This window comes from Pithys albifrons, chromosome 10 (genome assembly GCF_047495875.1).
Source record: "Pithys albifrons albifrons isolate INPA30051 chromosome 10, PitAlb_v1, whole genome shotgun sequence".
NCBI classification, from domain to species: domain Eukaryota; kingdom Metazoa; phylum Chordata; class Aves; order Passeriformes; family Thamnophilidae; genus Pithys; species Pithys albifrons.
In genome coordinates this window covers 14,049,823-14,073,080 of record NC_092467.1, presented here as the reverse complement: position 1 = coordinate 14,073,080, position 23,258 = coordinate 14,049,823, and the positions used below count along the sequence as shown (strand labels likewise).

Sequence of the window (23,258 nt, the reverse complement as noted above, 5' to 3'; positions counted from 1 at the left end):
GCCTAATAGACAGTAGTGGGAAATTTTAGAGACATTGGCTTTGTCAATAGGAACAAACCTCAATTAACCACACAGGAGCTTGCTGCAGCTTCTCAACCACTTTAGACTTCTGCAGATCTTGCACCTGATGCGAGGGATGACTACCTGAGCCTGAAGCCTGTTAACAATACTTTTCTAAATTATCTCTGTTGGGACCTCTTTTGGTTTGACTACCACACTCATATTGTACAGACAATACAAGCCATTTCCTGAAGGGGCACTTCAACAAAACCCAGCTTGAACTTATACCACATTTTCCTGGAGGAATTTAACTGGAATTTTAAAATAAAGTGCTAAATTTTAGCTCTGGAGTAACTTAATTAGTCACTTTGCAAATGGTTTTTGCTCATCATAGTCAAAGAATCAGTTTAAAGGCAAAATGTGACCTGCATGATTTACACAAGAGGTGTATCACAATCCCTTTGGTTTGGAGAGATTCCCTTTGCTCACATTGTTCAGTTCTGCTCTGGACTGTGAGATTTCTGATTCATTGTTCAGCATACTAAGGACATAGATGAGTTATTTTATGAGTTAAAAGGAAACTCAGATAAAGTTAGTGACATGCACATTTTCCATCTCTAGTATGATGAATTAAAAATATTCAGATTCTTTTAAAATATTAAATTATCATTGGAGATTTTGTTAAATTACTTTGATTCAAAAGGAAACACTTTAGAAGGCTTCTTTTTAATAATTTTTAAATTGGTGAAAGAGACAAGTCTTTAGGTTGAAATGACTTTTTGATTCTCAGAAACTTGTCAATTAGTTCACTTTACATAAATTCAGTGGTTTATTATTAATCTGAATGGATATTTTGGGCTAAACAACAAATTCATTTTTCAAAGGATTTAGAATAAATACAAGCTTATACATTTTAACTCTTCTGAAAAATTGATAGACTTGAAATACACTTCTTTTGTTGTTAGACAGGTTACTGGGTACAGACATACTCTAAGAGCAACACAGTCTATGGGAATAGTCCAGTGCCTGGGAAAGCAAGCTACAAACCCACACTTAACTGGGGACATTCAAGCCATCTTGTTTTATCCTGAAATCCAACCTAATGTTTTGCTGCTGGCAGTCTTTTACGTTCATTTATTGTTAAGTTACATGTCTGAGCTGTACAGAAGCTGTTTGAAGTTCTTTTGGATTTTTGGTTTTTCAGAACTTGTAGCTATGGTTTCTTAAGCAATATAAATTACTGAATTTTTCTCTTAGCAAACCATTTTCTCTATCTGTTGCTTCATTAAATGATGCAACCTCTTCCTAAAAATTTTGCATGGTTTATATATGTACATAGAACACTCCCTTAACATGTATTGGTTTGCTGTGCTACAGTTTGCTTTCTGGATTTAAAACAATTGAACTCTGAATGAGATTCACAGATATAGATCTCTTTTGGAAAGAACTCTGTAATCTGGCTCCAGATTTCCCAACCTTCCTTGGCTGATCTGGGAAGGTCAGTGACTTTCCTGGGAGTTGTAACTTGAGCTGTAACTGTGGTAAGAAACTGAGGTACCAGACTGTAGGCTTAGTTTTGCTAAGATCTAAGCCTTCCTAGTATGGACTTTCCTATTCTTTGAGGGTATGATGAATTGCCTATAAATGAATTTTGGACTGTGCTGTATGTGTACAACAGATAGCAAAACACAAACTAGTATCTTAATCAGTGTTCCTTGATGACTTTCATTCCTGCTATGAATTCCCAGAGGAATTGACAGAAAATGTCATGGCTATAAATCCCTTGAGCTGGTTATCAGTCTCAGAGACAGAATATATTGGATTTGTAAATATTTCTTTCAAAATTGACAAGATCAGATAACACATCACAGCAAGGACACAGAGTGAAGGAGACAGGAAAAAACTGGTTTACATGGAAGATGAGACATTTCAACTTTTACTTTAGTAGCCTTGTGCTCTAGAGATAAAGCTGGAAAACCAAGGTTGTGTGTATAAATATTGAATGTAGAAATGTTATCTAGATATAAATGCCATTTATTGTTTTTACTCTTTGTATTTGCACTTTGAGTCTTGGAGGAATTAATGTTTAATTCAGAGGATATTGTTCCCACATTGCTGCAAGTTTTTGTTGTCCTGGACTTGGCAAGGATGCCGGGGCTAATTAAACCAGTATGGGCATGAAGGTTGAGAATCCGTAGATGTGAGACATTCACAAAAAGACTGGTAAAATCTCTTGTTTTGACTCAGAAGTGAGGTATTAGAAGTCAGATGTATTAACCAGGGAACAAGTGGAGTCTCTAGTGCAGCTTGCTTGGCAGTTAAAAGCGGGTGATTATAATAGCTTTTTAGTGGGGTGGAAATACCCAATATCCCCCAAGATCAATCTGGCTTAGCAGTGCAGACTTTCTGACTTCATTTTCTAATGCTTATTTCACAAGATGCCTCATTTCTCCTTAGGTAATGAAACGGAAACAACACTGTTTCAGAGCACAAAGTGCAAGTGCTGCTCCATTACATCAAAGAATTCTCAAGAACCTTTCCAAATAATAAAAGAGAGAAGACTGGCCCTAGCGCCTGCACATGAAAAATTTCAAATTTTAAATATTAGGTGCCTGTAGAGAAGATAATGAAATATACTCTTTTTCTCTGAGACAATGTGAGGAAAATAAGTGTGGCTGATATGAGTATACAGACCCTGTACACTGGAAGGGCTAACAGATGGGGTACCGGGATCTTGGAAAAGAAAAGCATCTCTGAACAAGAATGTGGTTTCTGAGACTTTGAAGGCTCTTCCCCATTACCTAAAGCTGTTCCTTACACCGAGGGCCTGGGAGGTGCAATGCAGCTGTAACCCAGGGAGCTGCCGTGGGCATTGTGAGTGTAACCTGTATGGTGAGGCCCTGCCAGCATTCCATACAGGCAGTTACATTGCTGCAGGCAGTAATTATGAGGAATCTAAGGCAATTCACAGTCCATATTCAAAATGTAATTTAAACCTTCTGGGTTGGCAAACAGTTGTCTGCAATCTGTTGTAAAAGAGGAGAAAAGAAGAAAAGCTTCATAGGCTAATACAAGGTTGAAGAAAAAACAGGGAAGAAGAATAAAAATTAAAACAGCAGATCAAACCAGAAGGAAATGTATGCAGTAACAGAATAATATGAGATTTAATGGATAATTCTGTCTTATACTAGGGACAGTCAAGAAACAAGGGAGGCAATGGGTGTTTAGACTTACAACAATCAGTCTGGAATATTATTATTGAAAGCTGAACAAAGTAATACTCTTTATTCCTTACTCTATAGTGACACTTCCCTAAGATTTTTCTTCAGTCTAGTATGGTGTTTCTACTAGGTAATATGCTAACAATCTGCCAGAGAAAACCACTGTAGCTGAAAATTGAGCTGTTTCACAGAGAGAATGAAACAGAAGCGTAAGAATGAAGGCTGACGTTAATCAAGAAACAGGAGCTTTCTGGGTTTTGTTAGGGTGCCTTGGGACTTTCTAGCTGTCCTGCACTGGCTGAGAAAGGATGTCTGAGCGTGAAGTGCTCTCTGAATTATATGACTCTCTTGCTTACTGTCTTCCTGGACCTCTGAGACACTTGTTGGCATCACAGGCTGCACTCAGCTCTGGTTTGTGCTAAGATAAGCTGGTACACCTGGCAGCACCCAGGCTGGAGTACTGCAAGTGATTTATGACGATGTCAGCCTTTCTCTGGTTTTTTTTTACTGAATATATGTCAGTGGTTCCTGAAAAGCAAACCTGTAATCTTTAGGAAATTGCAGCAGAAATGCCAGCCTCCAGTACTGAAATACAAACAAATTTAAGGGAAAAGGACTGGTGTGTTACTGTTTCTTCTGAATTCCTTATCAATAGTAAATGACTGTGCACATATCACTAATAGTGTTCTATACAGCTGTGCTTTTTGATGGTTTTCATTGCATGAATGTAATAATCACACTACCCAAGTGTGCTGGTTTCAGCTGGAGTAGAGTTATTTTCTTCGCAGTGCCTGGTATGGGGTTGTTTTGGCCTAGTGCTGAATGCAGGGTTGATAATATAGAGATGTTTTTGTTACTGCTGAACAGGACTTACAGAGACAAGGCCCACACTCTCCCATACTATCTATCTGAACAAGACCTTGCACAGTGCAAGGAGGAGGGAGGCTGAGGTTGTTTTAATACAGCATCCTATTAGTCAAAATCCAAGGACTCAAAGAAACTTTCCTGGGAAACAGTGGGAAAGTCCCTGCTTTGGACTATGTTTTTAAAAAAACACAATACAAGCTATCATCTTTGTAAGTGAGACAACACTAACAAAGAAGTTAATGAACTGGAAGTGATGCAAAGCCTAAAGGGGAACAGAAGGTAGGCCAGTTTGTTTAGAGTAACATTCTTGAACTACAGGCCACATATAATTTGTGACACTTGATCAAGCACTGACTTGATCAACTGTTTTTTTCGTAGCACAGTATTTAGATCTGCTCAGTCACACCCACACATTCCATCTGATAGCTCAGTGCGTGGTTACAGCTTCTGAGGAGAACCCTGTAATGCTTAGATGATAAATTCAGTAAGTGATTTTGAAGACTTTAAAGTAAAAGGGAAGAGCTGTATAGCCTGAAGTCTTTGCTCATTTCACTTTTAATGATGTGTTCATTTCACTTTGAAAAAAATGCTCTTATGACATCATCTGTCAGCATAAAGCACTCAAATTTCAGCCATATTTCTAGGATGATGCAGGACTGAGAGTTTATGATGCAAGTATGTAAATTGTTCAGTTTTGGAGAAAAGGCTTAAATGTCTTTTTGAGCTTTTGTTTTTTTGAGCTTCTGTTTTAGTTTATTTTCTGTGATTCTGTAATTATTCCCATGAAGGTAGGGAGGACAAGATTTGTTTCTGGGTGGAGGGAGGAAACTGTGAAGGAGAAAAATTTCTGAAGTACTCAAGAGATTTTCCTTTTTTCATATGAGATTAAAAGGGCAAGAAGAGGGGATGGGAATCCCTCAAAATACTGTTACAATGAGTGACATTGTTAAAGGGTAGCAGAGTGACCGAAAACAAGCTCTCCTGAGCTGACAAGAAACCAAAGCTAAAGTCAGAAACTATTGACTAGGCTTTGTCCACTGAAACCAGTCAAACAGAACTTTGTACAAATAAGCTGTGCCTCCTCCTTATATCAGTAGTTTGTTTCCTAAGTTTTTAATCTTTTTTAAGCCAGTGTTTCATTTATGTTTTTTCTTTGTGTCTGCATGTGAACCCAAACGATGAAATGAGAAGGCATAATGAAGGTTAATGAAGCTCTTGGGTTCATGTAACTCATATGAATTAGAAATAATTTACTAAAAGGAGGAACAAAAAATCAAATCTAAAAATAGTTCATGCAGAGTTCATAACAGACTAAATAACACTTCCAAACAGCTGCAATGTAATTTTGCCAAAATGAGATAAAATAAATGCCAAGTAAGTGTCAGAATGAACAAAGGAAGGGTCCCTCCTGTGTCCCTTTACAAACACATTTTTTTCTACATTATTCCTTAGTAAATGGGGAAGTAATAAGAATGGCAAGAACAAGAAACATTAAAAACAAACTGAGCTCTGGACCATTGCTTCCCTCCTCCAGTTCATACAGGAGTATATATTCCTGAAATATCTCATAACTTGAAGTCAAACACACAAACAGAATTCTCTCTCATACTCTGGTAAACACTTGGAAGCATTATGAACTCAGAACCATATTGTGAGACTGGCTGTGTGACTGCTGACAAAAATAAGGAAGAATGAGTCCCGTTCTTTTGTTCTTCCCACAGGGAGCTATACAGAATTTCAGGACAGGGAGGAATACAAAAACAATTCTCTTCCCAAGATAATCTGCCACTGCAAATGAGGCAGTGTGACAAGAATAGTAAACACTTTTTTGTATTAATAGCAACAATTAACATCTTTGGGAGGAAAGGGGAAAACAATTCTTTCTTTGTGCTGTTCATATAATAGCAAACCAATCTAATGATCATTAAAAATTATATCCCCAGGGTGTAATTTGGAGGTAGATGGCATATATAGCTTCCAAAGGTTTTCTTTACAACCTTATAAGAGTGAATGAATGGTCTTAGTTCATCTGGAAATGAGTTGTACTCTACACAGAGAAAAACTTGGAAGGGTTTGGAACACCATTTTCATTAAGAACAAGGAATCAACTTGTGACATTTGGCAAATAATTCTACTGCACTTTTGTCTTTTCAGGTTCAGTCAGTAAAGAGTAGACTGTGAGGGTTTCCTGATAGATGCTGTGGGAACCCCACAGAGGGGAAGCTGTCCCAGGGGTGCAGTTAATCCCCCACCTCCCAAGTGCCACAGGCGCTTCTCAGAGGGACTCCACAAAGCAGCTTCCCAGGGGTTAATCGTAGCTTATCCAAGCTCGAGTTCTTTGTTAACCAAATTTTAATTCACTGAAAGACATTAAGTATTTAAGTCTGGAACAAGTCTGACTAAATTATTTTCCATTTCACTGTCTTTCAAATTGCTCCTTAATTTCTCTTTGGTAGTAATAACGATTTTAATTTAGACAGACACTTTAACCTAAGGATGTCATAGTATTTTAATGTGATCAGTCCAGCCCAGAACAAAGAGCAGTTCCAAAATCTTGTTGCTTTCTATATGATATGAACAGCGTGTGTTCCTGTCGTGGGTATGAATCTACAGCTAAATTTCTAAAACCCTGGAGTGACAGCAATGGAGGTAGAACTCAATGTGACATCTCCTGATTGCAGTTAAATGAACCTGTGAGAAAATCCCACCTGTAAGCTGTAGGTTTGGTATAATACAAATATAACTCATGTATGCCTCAGTAGAATGTCTGTGTGCCACTTCACCATGGGTGGAGAATACAAATGCATGAGTGAGACAGTGTCACATAAATGCACTTTGTTTCTAGATTACATACAATAAATGCTAACCACTAGGTGACAATGTATGATCTCACTAGTAAACATGGTAAAGGTAATCATATATTAATAATGTGAAGCAATTGTTATGTAGAGCTAAATTCCTAAATTCTTATTCAATTAGGTAGGTTAAAGATTAAAGATTTTGCTCCATATTGGCTCTTCACCAAACATAATTACTTGGTTCCAAGTGTGCATGGTGTAAGAAATCATGTTGTCTGTCACTTTGTACAGAAAGAACAGAAACATTTCCCTTTTCACACTCTGCTATTACTCTGTTCTCAAAATAGTCTCTGAAAATTGAGTTAAACTCCCCCCTCCCCAAAACTCAGGATGAATTCAAACTACTGTATCTGGATTTTGTAGCTTTCCAGTCCTGGTGTTAGCAAATAATGAAATTGTCTGCATGAGAACTAACAGAAAAATGATGAGCAAAAACTTTACCAAATACAAATGCTGTTTAATTCCATAGCTTGTGTATGAAATGCAACTCTGAGTTTACCTGAAGGTGCTTGTTATTGGTGACTCTAAGCTTTAAATGTCAGTGTATCATGCAATTTACCTGTCTTAAAAAGTACTGAGCCCCACTGTGCTTTCTGGTATCTAACTAACCCCCAAGTGACTGCCTTCAGCACGGTCCCTTGTTCACACATGTCACTGTGAAGGATGTCACAATTTTGTTCTCTGGATGCTGCTTTTGCTCATTGCTTCACCAAATAGAGACACTCAGGGTGTTTTTTTTTCTTTCTAAACATAATAAATAGATATTGTTTAGGGGAAAAAAATCTTTATACACACCTGATCAACTCAAGAGTAACCTGTAGTAACAGATGTGTTTGCTGGAGTATGTTGGTTTATTTGAATATTAAGGTCTTGCCAGAACAAAATAATGATAGAGCAGTTTTAGTTAGCTAATTATGAATAGGGAATAGAAAGATTTTTAACAAACTTATGCTCCTGTTAAGTAGAGGAGAAAAGGCAGTTGAGAATTCCACCACACACAAAGCAGTCGACTTCTTTTCAGCACTAGAATGGGTCCTGACTCAGCCTGACTTCTCTGAGAATCTCTGGTGACAGAAATGATGTAAAAAATGTTGTTATTTCAGCTTAGGATTCTTTCAGTGAGAAGGAGTGAAGGAAGAAAATGGGGGCAAGGATGTTAAATAAGGATGGTCAGATTCTGTCTCATCTCTCTAACTTTTTGGTGCTGTGCAGGTGTCAGTCCCAGGCACTGCTGGTAACTACTGGCTTGGGGATGGCAGGATCACTCTACACTCAGCAGCACCACAAAATTACAACAAGAAATTTAGTTAGGGTCAGATCCTGAACTGATACAACTGCCTGTTTGACTTCTGATGGTGGTCAGGGGGCTGCAGCATCTCTGTTAGAAAGTGAGACCAGAGAGAAAGTAATTTTATGCTATCCTCATGCACCATATATAACTGAATGGCCAAAGCAAAAAGGTTCTAAGTTCTGGCATCCTAAGTATAATTCTTTTTTGTTGTTTTGAAATATCTCAAGTCCATAGAATCATCCAAGCAATATGTGGCCTGATAAGATCAGCTATGGATGGCTCCTCCCTTTAAAGTACAACCACTTTGTCTAGTATTGAAGTAGAGAAAAGCCAGAACCTAGGGGATTTTACTAAAAGCACCCAACTTTCTGGGGAGTTTCCAAGAGATAAGGTCTAATTTATGGAAGACATCTAACTCTCAGTGAAGTCATAATTAAAGGTCCATGTAGCGAACAGGTTAATCCCAAGAAAAAAGCCAGAGCACCATGTTTGGCAAGACCCACTGCAAGAATCTGCAAGAATCAGCAAAATTAGACCTAGGTGAAAAGTTCATAAGGATGAAGAGCAAAAATACGACCACCACCAGATGAAGTAACAGGATCTCCCCTCATAATATTCCTCAAAATGGACAGCTCCGCCCCAACTCCGCCTGCTATGAATATTATAACTAGATATTGCAATATTATAATCGTGCATGAATATGTAGGTAAAAAAATTGTAATCCCTCACTAGAAATGTATAAATACTGTAGCTTCTCACTGTAGATTTTGGAGCTCTTTTGTCCAATACTAATCGGAGAGTTACCCCAACGTTGTCTTAATAAATACCTTGCTGTTTATTGACTAAAACTTTGTCTCTAAACAGTTTGTTCTGCCTTTTTGGGCATCAGTATTAATGAAGAAATTAACTTTAATTTCCATTTGTGCTTTCCTAAAGCTCATATATGGGATTTTACAGTTCTCAGCTTCAGAAGTTTCTTTTTTTTTCCTTTAATGAATTTTTGGAAATGACAGAACAAAAATATCTAAGAAATCCAAATTGTTTTTTCCCTAGGCAGTAATGGAAAAAAGAGCACTGAAATAGGAAAACAAAATAATTCTTTTCCCCAAGGACATAGAGTGCAGTGTGATTGACTGTGTTTTTCTGATAAAATGTCTTATAAAACTGGAGCATGAATAAGTAAAAACTGTAAACCAGTTCTTTAGGATGAGATGCCTCTGATATTCTCTGGCTGTAAGTCAGTCCTTGGTCTTTGCCACTGTTTTCCTGCTGCAGTGCAGACCTACATTGATCCTTGTGCAGAAACACTGGCCTAGGTGTCCTAATGCATTGGAGTTGTACCTCAGACTAACTTAACTACAGCACATTTCTTTTTTAGCTATAGAATAAGGAAATTGATGATCTTGATATTGTGCAATACAAATCCTTTGTGAATCCCATAGGAACAGTCACACAGTTTACTGTTTAGTCCTTCTCATGGAAGATACCTGTTGGTTTTTGTACAGTAGTGCATGATATCCTCAAAAGGCAAAAATCTGGACACAAACAGAAGAGGATGACTTAGGAATTCCCCGAAACACAGTGAAAGATAGCACAATTCAAAGCAAATTCATACACTGAATCTGTCCATAGCTATAGATTCACAGTAAGCCTACAGAACACGAGCAGTGGAATGTGATAGGCTCTATCAGACTCTCCTGAGAAGTGCTGAGAACCCCACTGCACAGTTAAAAATAGACTGCACCGTATACTCAATAATAAGGCTAAGCAGTTAATTTGATCTAAACAATTCAACAAAATTATCTTCCTTTTTTAGCAGAATCAGTCTTTAGACAGAGTACTATTTTCAGCAACATTTCTATAAATAATTTCTGGTATGTAGCTATTTTACAAATAATTGACAAATCTGAAAGTTAAAATTTGAGCTACTTTGGATTGATAAGCCATAAGTATATTAGTATTTCTTAAACGAGTATGTAAAATTTGTTATCCTATATAAATCCAAGTATAAACTTGTATTAAAAATATAATATTTGCTAATGTGCCACTCTGTCATTGATTTTGCTTGCTGGAAAAGTAGTATAAAATATTTTTAACATACATTAGTTTAAAAATTGGAATAACTATTTGTAGAAGATTTTATTTCCTATGTGTTAGGAAAGAAAAATACTGAATTATTTGATATTTTTCATCCTCGTTTCCTTCATAGACGTCTTGCACTGACATGCTTGTCCAGGTAGAGAGAAGCTTTGATGGGCTCAGGCTGCCCTTGCCACAGGTCCGGGAACATTCCAGCTCACAGCTGGTTCATAGGCAGAGGAATGTATGGCCAATGGGCTCTCTTTAGGCACTCAGCAGTGCATTTTTTAATGAAATATATCCTTCAGTCCCAATCTACTTTCATACTGTTAGTCTTATTTTTATTAATAGGTCAGTGTCTTTATGAAAGACAAAATAGTCCTGAAGATATTATCAAACTTTTTCACATATTTCCATTTTCAGTTTTTCCAGGCTGTTCCCAGTAGAATTATTTCTTTTATCCTCACACTGTATCATTTGGGTTTCTTGTTATCTTCCCTTTCTAAGCCTATTCTTTCTACTTTACAGAGTATCTAGTACATTTTTCCCAATGTGTCCACTATTTAGTACATTCTGTTAAGTCCTGATTACTTTCATCCTTCTTTTCATCACAAGCTCTCCCTGCATCACAGCCTGTTCATTTGAGACTGATTTTTCATCTTATCCTATAGGGCTGATATCTCATGTATTCAGCATTTATAATGCAGGCATTGTTCCAAATGATGTAATTCAGAAGAAACAATTTTGGTGCCATTTGACAACTGAAGTTGTTTCAAGGTAAAGAGTGCAGGTGGTCTAGCACATAGCTTTGAATTGGATTTAGAGCTCACTTTTAAGAGTCAGCAGTGGTATAGCCTGTATCCCTAGTTAGGCATTTAAGGGTTTGTTCTGAAGTTCCCATTACTTCCAGTGTTATCTTTGGTCTTTCAGCCAGTTAACTCTTGAAGGAAGTTGATCTCTGCATGGTCTTGTAATGAATAGACACCATGGCATTCCCACTGTGGAATAAGTCTTGTCATTTTGTCAGGCAAGAATTCTGCCAGCATCACTGACTGTAGGTCTGAGCACACCTAATGAAAACAGAAGTGCACAGCCTTACTGACTGCAAATGGGGAGGACATGAAGATGCTGCCAGTTTTAAAATGTTCTCAACTCAGAGTTCAGCAGAAAATCCAGGAAGTAATGCCTCTGATCTCCAAATGTGAATTGTCTGATTGGATATTATTTTTTTAAGAAATTAGAATAGCCAAGTAGGTAATTTAAAATACTTCTTCAGCTTGTATTTAAGTTGATGGTTGCAGGTATGCTGATCATTAGTTCCTCAGGCTACAGTCCATACTTTGTTCAAGTGGACTTGTGTTAAAAAATGGCCTCCTCAAAACAATGAATATATAAAAGAGGGCACCTTTATGCGGTGGTGGGTTCTTCAGCCTCTTCCCGCCCCCTGCCCTGCCCAATGCCTGTCATGAAGCATTTTAGTTAAATTGATACTAATTGGAGTAACTGCTCCAGAATTTGGATATATGCCCTTGGAAGTAGAGCTGAAAGTCTTTCCAGTCCAATGAACAAGTTACTAGATCTGTCTGTTATGGACTTCTAAGTAAAATCAAACATATATGATGCATGAACCACAATCTTTAGAATTCTTGTAATCCTGGGATATTTTCCTTAGGTAAACAGTGCATTTGGCTTGACATGCTCCAATTTGTAGCTCAGGGGAATTTATTTCAATTATGCTTCAAGATAATAATAACAACAAAATTCAGTGCATGAAACGATACAGAGGGGACTGGAGGAATCTGTCAAAACTTAGCAAAACTCTTTAAGAATCTCTCAAAACTGAACAATAGCAAAAACATTCTTGGAGCAGAAAGCCATCCTCTAAGGTCATCTGGATATGGCAAACACAAATCCCTAGTTGTTAGGGGGATCTGTAAAGAAGGTGGCTAGTCAGAAATCATTCCAAGATTGCAAAGAAGTGTGTGGGTACAGAATAACAATCAGCATTTTGGAGAGAGATAAAAGGAGAAGCCTAAGGACTTTGGTAGGAAATTAGCTAATGATAGCAGATTTTTTGCAGAGGAGGCAAAAATATTAGCAAAGAAAAATACCACATTTATTAGTTTAATGAAATCTCTCTAATTTGGGAAAACTTATGATGACATGATACACTAAGTCTTTAGAACATTTATGAGAATAGATAAAAAAGAGTGGTAATTCAACACAAAAGTGTTACTGGAGGTAGGAGTCCAGACTAATTAGAAAGGTAAAAAATAACAGTGGTCATTCTTAGGCATCAGATGCAACTAAAAACAAAAAATCACAAAAAACTAACAGTTTATGTCCGTGCTGATGAGAAGGGAAAAATGCTACACAGTATCTATTTACATATGATTTAGGGAAATTCTGACTGAGAAAAGATACAATCTTGTTTCTGTTTACAGAAGAACTGGGCAATTAGGGCTTATGAGGCACACTCTTCAGTTACTGCCATCCCTATTACCATCCATTTAGAAAGTGATATGGGGAACCATATAAGAAAACACAAACTGGTCACGCCCCTTGTAAGGAGACAGGCTCATTGGCCTAACCAGTCTTAACCTTAATTTCTGTTTTATTTCTAAATGGGAAAGAGATATTAGCAAAAGCAATTAATTTGATTCCTGAAAGACACTGGTGAATGTAGTATGAACAGAAGCAGCATCTGGGTAAATTTTTCTTCTGTATGCACAGCAGTGGTGATGTTAGCCATTTGTGTGGGTTTCTCACTTGGCAAATCTAGAACTGGCAAATTGGATACCACAGCTACTGCCAGAATCCCTTTCATTTTCTGTTGCCTGGTGGCATCTTGTACAGTGGCCTTAGAGACATCAGAGAAGCCATGTCATTCTGTCTTCTTTGGGGTTTGAAATTTCCAAAGGAAGAATGTCTCTTCACTTTTCATTCAGGCTGGAAGAAACACAAGTTAAACCAACACATACCTTCCCTCTCCTTTTGCATCATATCCATCAGGGAGGAGGAAAGGGGGAAATCTAGCACTGACTGAAGTATAAATAAAGGTATTTTTGGAAGGAGAAACTGTACTTCTCTGCCTGCTCTAAAATTCCAAAATCTAGCCCCTGGTGGCACTCACAAAAGCAAGTTATTGCATCATGAAATACTTTTAATGATGATTGTGTTTTAGCCAATGCAGCTTTTCATTGTGATTGCTTGAGCTGAGAAAGACCTCCTTAGAGAAGGGAGCACTTCATATCTAAAAAAAGATAAACACCATGGTCTAAATAAATGGAACATTCTGAGAACACTGATTCAGTCAATATTTCCATTCAAAATTTTCTTCAAATCCATACTCTTTTTCATAGAGAAGTAGGAGGGGAACAAGTTTATATATAGATCTCCACAGGCTAAAGTTGTGTTTCAAAGAAAGGACATTGCTGCTATTGTGAATTCTCACAGAACTGCCCCAGCAACATCCGCTCCAGATAAAGACAACAGCAACCACTTAAACCCACCAGGCACCATATGTAAACATCAGGCAGTATCGGGAACTTTGGATGCACTTATTTTAATCTATCACCATAGTGAAGATACCCACATTCATTGATTTGAACATATGAATTGAGCATATGAATGTTGCTTTAAGAGAAAGCAAGTCCAGAGGACAAAGAGCAGCAAAAGACAACAACTACAGCACAGAAATCTGAACACCTTGAATGGTGCTGCATAAATTGCTGATCACAGCAAGAAGTGGGGAAGGGAAATGAGGTAGAAATGTGTTGCTATACCGAAGTATTTATTTTAGCAGTGTCTGCAGAACTAGTATAGCAGGAGGTCATTAAAATTATTTTTTAAACTTATTAAAATGGAGTAGAATGCAAATCAGGTATTTAACCTTGTAAGAGCCACAACTTTTTTATGTCGTAAGTGAACCTGCCATATCACAGAATGTAGGAATATGTGGTCCATATGTAACTTCAGGGGGGATTTATACACAAATTCAGTAGAGGGATAAAGACAGCCATTGTACTATTTACATGCCCTACTACCTTAGAGGAACTTCTCTTCTTCTTAGCTTCTGGTTTCAGTATATTCTTCTGGGCCAGGAGACTTCTGAGAGACTGGAAACTAATTTTTGTGTGACAGAATATAGTTTCCAATTTACTCATGGATCTTCCTGATTTTTCGCATATCTAGTTTAATTGCATATGTTCCTAACATACGTACTGCTGAACTTGTTGAATAGTAATGTCCATATCACTTTCATATCAATATAATAATCACAAAGAAAAGCAAGTGCATGTGCAAAATTTGTGCTGGAACTGAGAATGTATCTGAACAAGTAGAGGTGGAAGTAGAATTAGCCTTTAAGTTGAAGAGTCAGAGGGGAATTGAGGCTTTCAAAAGTAAAAAATGGAGACCGTATTCTTCACTCATGGCTAAAGCTGATCCTCACGGGAGATTGTTAACACATGTTTTTAGTGTTTGGATAAATGTGCGTGTATTCAGAGACAGGATGGAAAACAGGTCACTGGCAATCTTTGTATTTAGGCTACTCTACCTGACATACATCTCTACATTCTTTATGCAAATGCCTAGAAATATCTGTGCTGACAGCAAACAGCACTGATCTAAGATATCATCATAAATTCAAACCAGTCACATACTTGCTTTGTGAACTGAGGGCATGTATCTACAGTTGTATCTAATTTTTTGTACCATCATCCATTCTATGTATTGTTTGTTACTGTTTGGAACAAAAGTTCAATGTTACAGCTACTACTGCACTGTTTTCTATGTGTTTTCTTGGGAAAAAAGTCCCAATAATATATATTGAAAATGCAGTCTTACTATAAGAAGGTAGAATAGTTAGAATAATATGTAAGAGATTATACAAAAGGAATAGGAAACAAATAATTGCAGTAGGATGGCTGACTCTGAAAAACTCCATTTAATATTAGTAAGGAAGTGTGTAATAGGTTTGTCTTTATAATGAGATCTCAGGTATTAATGTATTATAAATATGCTGAAGTTCATATTTGTGTAAATGTAATTTTAAGACTGAAATCCAAACTCAAATAACATTTACAATTTCACATATGGAAAATAATATTTAAGTGCTTAGCGGTCTCTTTGAAAAGAATACACTGAAACACATTTTGAAGTATTTTCCTCCAGCAGTGGTTCTAAATAAGGAGGTTCATGAAAATTTCCACAAAACTCTTTTTCAGTGACATGTCCCAATAATTTAAGAATAATATTCACCATGTTGTGATTTGCACTCAGTTCTCACGCTGAACTGAGTTAGTATTTTCCAATTTTTCTGTCTCCCCACTTAAATGCAAACACAATTTCCCAACACCATAGCAGGGAGAGGTCTACTTGCTTTCAGAATTTGCTTAAGCTGCTGTTATGCTGACTGAGGTGCTTTTCAGTGACATAAGTAAACAGAAACATTAAATCCCAGTTACAAGGAGTTGTTCAGTTATAAGGCAGTGCAGCAGACAGCTCTTCAGGGGAATGCAGGATGAAAAACATTACATTTTGGTTATTTGGGGCTGCTTCAGGTTAGTTATTTAAGTGATTTAAAAGTCTGAGAAAGTCTCAGAAGAGGTCAGAATAGTAAAGTTTCTCCAATTCCTCCTGAGGAAAAAAAAGAAGTTTTAAATAAATGGAAATGCATATTTTATGAGTAATTACATAAAATGTTTTTCTTTCCTGTGAAAAGCTATAGCTATAGAAGCAGCTGGGTAAGAATTTACAAAATTCCACAGGCCTGGTATTAAGTCTACTTTTGGGTATAGCTCAAATTCCAATTTATGATTGTTTACTGACTTATGAAAAATATGCCTGGTTGTTTCTTCTACTTTTCTGATAAGTAAACCTGTGTCATGAAGCTGAAAGCAGGAGAGGATAGTAGGAAAGAAAATTGTATGCTTTGTGTGATACCATCATGAACCTTTCAGGAAGCAAATTATTGTTTACTCCTCTATCCATTAATAGTTATCTTCTCCATATTAACTGCTTGTATCACCAATATTTTGTGCTCTGTGTTTCCTTCCCCAAGCATGGACATTTTGTGATGTAAATACAAATCAGTCATGTTGTTGGAAAAGGTAGTTATTAGGAAACTATTTCTAGAAGCTGGCTAGTGAAGATGAGCACTAGAGATCATCTAGTTTTAGACAACACATACCTGAGTAGACAAATGGTACTAACTTTCTTTATCTGATACATCAGTTATTTTTGTATTTATAGAAAAATCTTTTAGCCCTATTCCAAACAGGACAGAATGGAGATAAACTAATCCATACAGGGGGCCTTGTTATTTTGCATTCTGGTGTCTTGGCGTCGCTTTAAGACAGAAATATGAATTCTTTAATTCCAAACAAACCACGTCTAGACTTTAAAGCCCCTTAATGTCTGGAATTAAAACAATGACAATAAAAATAGTGAGGTTTTTTAAATAGTTCAAAGTATTCTGGTAAATTTTTCTGCTGATAGAAAGTCAGTTGTCTTTGAGTCACTAATGAAAAAATTGGAAGCTCCAGTCCATGTTTACACTGAAGTGTCACTGATTCTTGGAAGTAATGCTGTGACACAGAAGGTTATGTCCAAGATACATTACAAAGTACTTTTGAGAGTAATATGTATTTCTACTCTAGTTCTGGTTTCTACTGACCTAGAGGACTGAGTTCTGCTGGCCAGGTTCTTAGGTGGAATGATTATTGTGATTAGAACCATGGGCTGGGGTCAAACATCTTGGTTTAAACATATGTGAATAATATATCTGGTCCGGAAATCTGAAGTAAATCCAAAAATTTCTGAAATTCTGAGAGAGAAGTTTTCCACTGTTTCTCAATTCTCATTCCTGAAAAGGATTCTGTATTGAAACCCAGGCACACAAAGTCCTTGCTCGCTCTAGGTTTCATCTTAGACAGGAAATCTACTGCCTTTTGAAGCAGTAGGATGGACTGCTGTTCTTGTGAAAGATGGTCCTTGACAGGACTTCTTCCAGCCTCCTGCTGCAGAGATTTACAGAAGGCTTTTGAATTTTAACGGGCTTTCTGGGAAGATTCAGTAAGAATGCCTAAGTGATGGCCTGAAGCATTTTTGCCATACTACAGTATTGAAAAAGGGGATTTTGGTGCCCAAAATAGAGTGCACCCTCTCTGACGGCTCCCTGTCCATTTCTCAGTAGGTCCCTTACACACTCCATGTATTTGAGTTTGAAATTTACAACTCTGTTAAATCTGTAGCTGAGTAGAAACACCAGTTCTAGAGCTGCAGCTCCATGTTGTTTAATAGCTGCAATCCTGCATTTCCTGTTCCTGCCAGGCATCTTCTCTGCTTCAGCTTTTACTTCTTTGCATATTTGGTGAATTTATTCCCCTTCATTGGCTTATGACTTGGCCAAATGTAGAAGAAAGATGGAAGCCTAGTTACCACCTGAAGACAATGTGTATCTAATGGAAAAATTCACTGTTGCCTGTTAGAATATGTCTGTGTATACGTAAACAAATACAATTCTTTGGAGATTTTGTATAACATATATAATTGTTTTTTAAGCTTATTTAAAGGAGTAGCAGTCATAACAGTAATGAGCAGCAGAGGAATCTGTTTTTAAACAGACAAAAAAAATACCTTTTCCTATACCATCAAGGTATAAAAAAGGTTTTAAAAAGCCCTTGAAGACCATGTGATGTAACCAGGAGTGTTAGCACTCATGCAGATGTCACTCACTTGTGTGCTTTTTCATATTCTCTTCTAGTATCTTAATATATGTTACTTAAAATGATGTAGTGAATACCTTTCTGTGCTTTTATATAACTTAATGGTGGATGTATGTCATTGCATGTAGATTAATAGGAAATATATGAAGCATCCTTTTTTTTCTGGACTGGAAGGTCAGAAGGCACTGTATTGTTCACTGCAGGAAGAACTGGCAGTGTTAGCAACAGCCTTTGGTCTTTACCCATTGACTGCAGTTACCAGAGTGGGAGTAAGACACTGCAGTGACAGCTGGGGGAAAGCCCATGAGACATGGATAGTCATAGGATGTTCTTCAGTGGCTGTTGAATCATGTTCCTCAGAGATGGGAGAGCAGGCACCAAGTGAGAGTTGACCACATTCAGCAATTAATGATTTACAGCATTCTTAAATCTTGCAGGTTAATTTTCATATTGATTAACTACTAATACTGTAGGAAACAGGGTAAATTAATTTCCAAGTAGATAATGAGATTTCCATTAAATTTTGCAGTGTATTGTAGTCCTATGAGTCATGTATCCAATAAAAATAGTATATTGTGGTAAGCCTTTTTTGTACATAGTATTCTTATAAAACCTTGCAATAGGCATGAATTAATTTGCATTGCTAAGCAGCACTAAAGCAGAGCACTCTTTCTACAGACAATCTTGAAATCCAGGGAAAAGAAAGATTTTAGTGGCTATTTGTATAGTCTGACTATGCATGAAAATCACAGAATTTTTTAAATCTAGAAACAAAGCTATTCCTAAGATCAAAATGCAAAGTTCAATTAAACATTCAAAAATAGATCACTGGTTTCAAATTTGCTTTTATTTTTTTAGTGTTAATATTCCTAAACATCATATTATCCCAAGCAATGATCATAAATCACATTTCCTTTCTGTAACTGTCCTTAATGATACTATACTTAGTTCCTGTTTGGCATTGTACTTGGCAGTTATCTTCTGAAAAGGTTTTTGCTAAGTTCAAATAATGAAACAGATGCAGGATATATAGCCACTATAAAATTTAAAGGCCTAAAGTTCATTAAATGCATTGAAACATGACCATATTTTCCACATCTATTTAAATTTCCAAAATTAAACTTAAAAAATACCACCTAGACTTCAAAACATTCTGAGCTTGATTTCTATGTGGAGCAGCTTTACTCAACTATAAAATGCTTACTTGATTATACTAGTGTGATTATCAAATGATGGCCAGCAAAGCAACCCTTACAAAAGATGTCCACATTACATACTGTGAAGGCCATTACAGAAAACTCCAGTTACAGAAAAGCAGCACAGATATGCCATCTAGCAGTAACTCTTAGAAATGTTTTATCTTGAACAGTTTCTTCTTACAGGATAACTGCACTTAGAAGTAGGAGAATGGAAAGATTTTATATCCAAGTCCTTTCCCTGTTCACCATTCCTGGTGAATGTCCAGCCACCCTGCTGGAAATAAATCTTTCATGAACTATATTATCATCAATATATTTTTGTATTTTTCTATGTAAATACAGAAAAAATAGAATAACTTTTAAAAATATAACATCTAATATGTATCTTAAATTGATGCTCAGTAATTAGCACGAAGAATGTTAAAATTTATCATTAATGAGCTGTATTCCATTAGCAAAAGAAAAATTTCCTCGCCTGGTCAACGTTCTATATCAAGTTTAGAAAAAAAAAATTCAAAAGAATGGCCAATAAATTACTATGGTTGAAATGAAATCTTTGTGTTCGAGAGATTTAAGAATAAACTATATATAAATTTTTGTTACATATTTTACCATAAGATGGCGATACTTAAACACTTTACTATCAGTAAATAACCAAGTAAGTTTAGCAGATCATCTCTGTCATAACAGGAGTGCCTGTGGACAGCAGTCTTGAGTCAGTGATAGCCTGGGATTAAATTAGCGCTTTTCATTCTCCCAGGCATTATTTTAAAGTAGCTGATTAGTAAAATAAACTATTACCTGAAAATTATATAGGACATGAATAGGAAGGTATTGTGTATACTTGAAATGTCTGATGTGATTTATCTCCATAAGCTGAATAGTTTGTGAGTGTCAAGGGCATGTAAAAAGTTGTCTGCCTAGTCATTGGCATACTGCACAATTCTTTTTGGAAAAGAAAGAATTTAACACACCCCTTGTTCCTGCAAGGAGGTTCATATGATCTGTTTATTTCCCAACCAGCAGAGCAGAAAATTATTATTGTTTCCATGTAGCATAAAGCAAGATAGATAACTGAGCCCTAGTTCCATTTCTGAAGTGAGAGTTGAGTCAGAACTTGTACTTTTTGCTAAAAAAAAAGCCTGTAAACATTTTTCCATATATAATTTTTCATAGAAATATGAAATAAATTGTTCATTGTCAACAAGATCAATTGTGTGCCATGTGGCATCTTTGTTATGCTTAATGTGGTATCACATCCATTTGATCTCACTTTTTATTTATGAAAACCCAATTTAGCTTTGGTAGACACCAGACTTTGACAAAGGACTCTAATTTTAATATAATCTTAAGGACTTTTGAGCTTTTTTTAGTCCTCACCCTTGACAAAGTCAAAACAGCCTGCAAAGAACATTTTAATATCCCTGAAAATGTCATACAGAGTGATGAATAAAAGGGCATTTTCATGCCTTCTGCACAGTATGGCACAGAAAAAAGGTCTGGAAGCAAAGTTTCAAAAGTTAATTTATGCCACTTCATTCCACTGCCTCATCCTGTTTTTCAGTGCTGGATGGTGACAGACATATAAGATGGAACACTTCTTTCCACTGTTATTTTGGGGCCTGAAATCAAAGAGTAATTCTGCCAGATGTCTTTGTTTTATTAGTGATTTTATTCTTCTGTGGATGGAGAGTGATACAAATTTTGCTTTTCCTGCTTCCATGCAGTCTCTCTAAGTATTTAACTTGAATAGATCTCACTAGGGGTAACAGAAGACAGAAAAATAAAGAAAATGAATGTGTGGAAAACTGTAATTCTAATGTGAGCATGTGCTGCTATTTGCACAGATGTGAAACTCCTGTGCGTGCATTGCCTGATGAGTCTCTTTACAGACATGGCAACAGCTGACACTTTCCAACAGCTCCTATTTAATAGAATTGATATAATAGATTTTTGTAGGTAATATTATTAATCACCTCCTGTTTTTTTAAGTTGTCACTGTATCGTCACTGTCAGAATACTGCATCTGTAAATCAGATTTCCACTGAATCTCTTCTTAGGTTCTGCTTTTATGGTTTTGAAGAGAAGCATCCCTTCTATATTGTTGGAAATTTAGTACATACTTGTGTATGATTAATTTATGTGATTAATACCTTTATTTTAAAGGAAAAGACTGCCAAAAGAGCTGAACGTTGCCATTGTCTGATGCTTAAATGGTACTGTTAAAAAGACATTCACCAACACACAATGTAAATTGTGGCAACATGGTACAGACTGCTGGTGGTCACGGACTGCAATATTATAAGAATGTTTTCTCAATGCTCACAGTTACAAGACTACATGGCACAAAAAGATAGATGAGACAAATGCTACATCTATAAAAAACAGCACTACAGACATCTGCAGACCTAGGGGCTTTCAGTCATTATTGCTCTTAAGTGGTATAGTGCAATTCCGATTTTTTAAATGACTTAACCTAAAATCTCCTTCACAAACCATGTTGCATGGCTAATACATATTGTTTGCTTTTATCATTATTTCAGTATCAGATGTGGCCCGACCACATTTGAAAATAACGAAACTCTAAAGCAGCCTCGAGTGTGGTTTTACAGCACTAAATTCAGTGTCTTCACGTGATGCCTCTGGTTCCACTCTAAACAAATTTATTTCCAGTCGGAGGCTTTGATCCCTGCTTGCAGCGCCTCGCTGCTCCGCGGCATTGGTGCAGTCACCCGGCGCTATGAACGCCTCTTTGCCTTGGGTGGGGTGATCGCCGCTCGTTCCAGCGGTGCAGCTGCCGGCCTTGGCCAGCTGCCGGCCCCGGGCAGCGGGGAGCCCGCACCACCTGCCCCGCTCCCCGCTCTGCGGCGGACACAACTGCGCGGGGTGGGGGTCGCGGGCAGGTGCGGGGTGTGCCTGCTCTGCGCGCCGGTACCGACGATGCCAGGGTACCACTGGGGGATGCCATGGGTACCCCCGGCGATGCCATGGGTACCAGTGCTGCCAGGGTACCACAGGCGATGCCATGGGCGCCGCCGCATAGTGCCCGCAGCCCCCTGTCCGCAGGCGGCCGCGCTGCCCCGCCTCGGGCCGGGAATGCCGGGGCCAGAGACAGCCATTCCCGCCACGAGCTCTCCCGCCTGGCCGATCGGACAGCCAAGGACACGCACCCGCCTCTCCCCGGAGCCATCCAGCGCATCGCCCGCTACCGCATACGCCGTGTGTGGACCGGCTGTGGGGCCGGGAGAACTCGCCTCCCGGCGGGCTCCTACCTTGGAAGGATCGAGGCCGGCCAGCAAGGACAGCAGCAGGAGGTTGAGGATGCTGGCGGCCGCCCGCATCCTGATCCCGGGGATGCCTCTCCGCCCCGCTCCTCTCGGTCATTCACTCCGCTCCCGCCGCAGCGCCCGCGCCGGCAGCCGCGCTCCCTGCCCGCCCGCCGGTGCCCGAGAGGAGGTGGCAGCGGCAGCCGCCCGGGGGACGCTCATTCCGCGGGCAGCCTCGGCGCGGGGAGGGCGGGCGAGGACGGCGCTGCCCGAGCTGCCGGAGCGGCTCTCAGGCCCCCTCCCACCCCCGCCCCTCCCCTCCGCCCCGGCCAGCCCACCGCCCAACTTCGGGCCCGGGAGACGGCGCGGCTGGCCAGGCGCGGGCGGCGGATGTGACATCAGCGCCGCCGCGGGCGGGGGGCGCGGGATGCGCGGAGCGGGGGGCTCAGGGCAGCGCAGCCGCGGGCGGGACAGAGGCGCGGCTCGGGCTGCACCAGCGCTGGTGCCCCGTGTGAAAGGGGCGGCTCCGGGACCTCCAACCCGAACTCCGGGTTATCCCTGTGGCAGCGGCCGGCGGGGCTCATCCCTCTGGAGAGCAGCGTGTGGCCTCGAGCGCTCTGCGCTGCTGCGGGCGGGAGCAGCAGGCACTGGGAACGGGCCGGGGTGGGCTGAGGGGGCAGCCGTGGGCAGAGGCTTTCCTTAGGGGCATCCCGCCCGTTCGCTACCCCACCTACAAGGTTAGGTCAG

The 23,258-nt window shown here is 38.8% G+C and overlaps 1 protein-coding gene across 1 annotated transcript in view; it reads right to left on the bottom strand.

Annotated features, from left to right (window-relative positions):
• OLFM3 (olfactomedin 3) overlaps nt 1–22,804 on the bottom strand; it is a 54,218-nt gene extending 31,414 nt beyond the window's left edge. Inside the window, exon 1 of the mRNA XM_071564931.1 lies at nt 22,518–22,804. Coding sequence (XP_071421032.1) covers nt 22,518–22,586 — 69 coding nt within the window. The 5' untranslated portion in view covers nt 22,587–22,804. The remainder of the gene's footprint in view (nt 1–22,517) is intronic.
• Nucleotides 22,805–23,258: the final 454 nt, after the last annotated feature.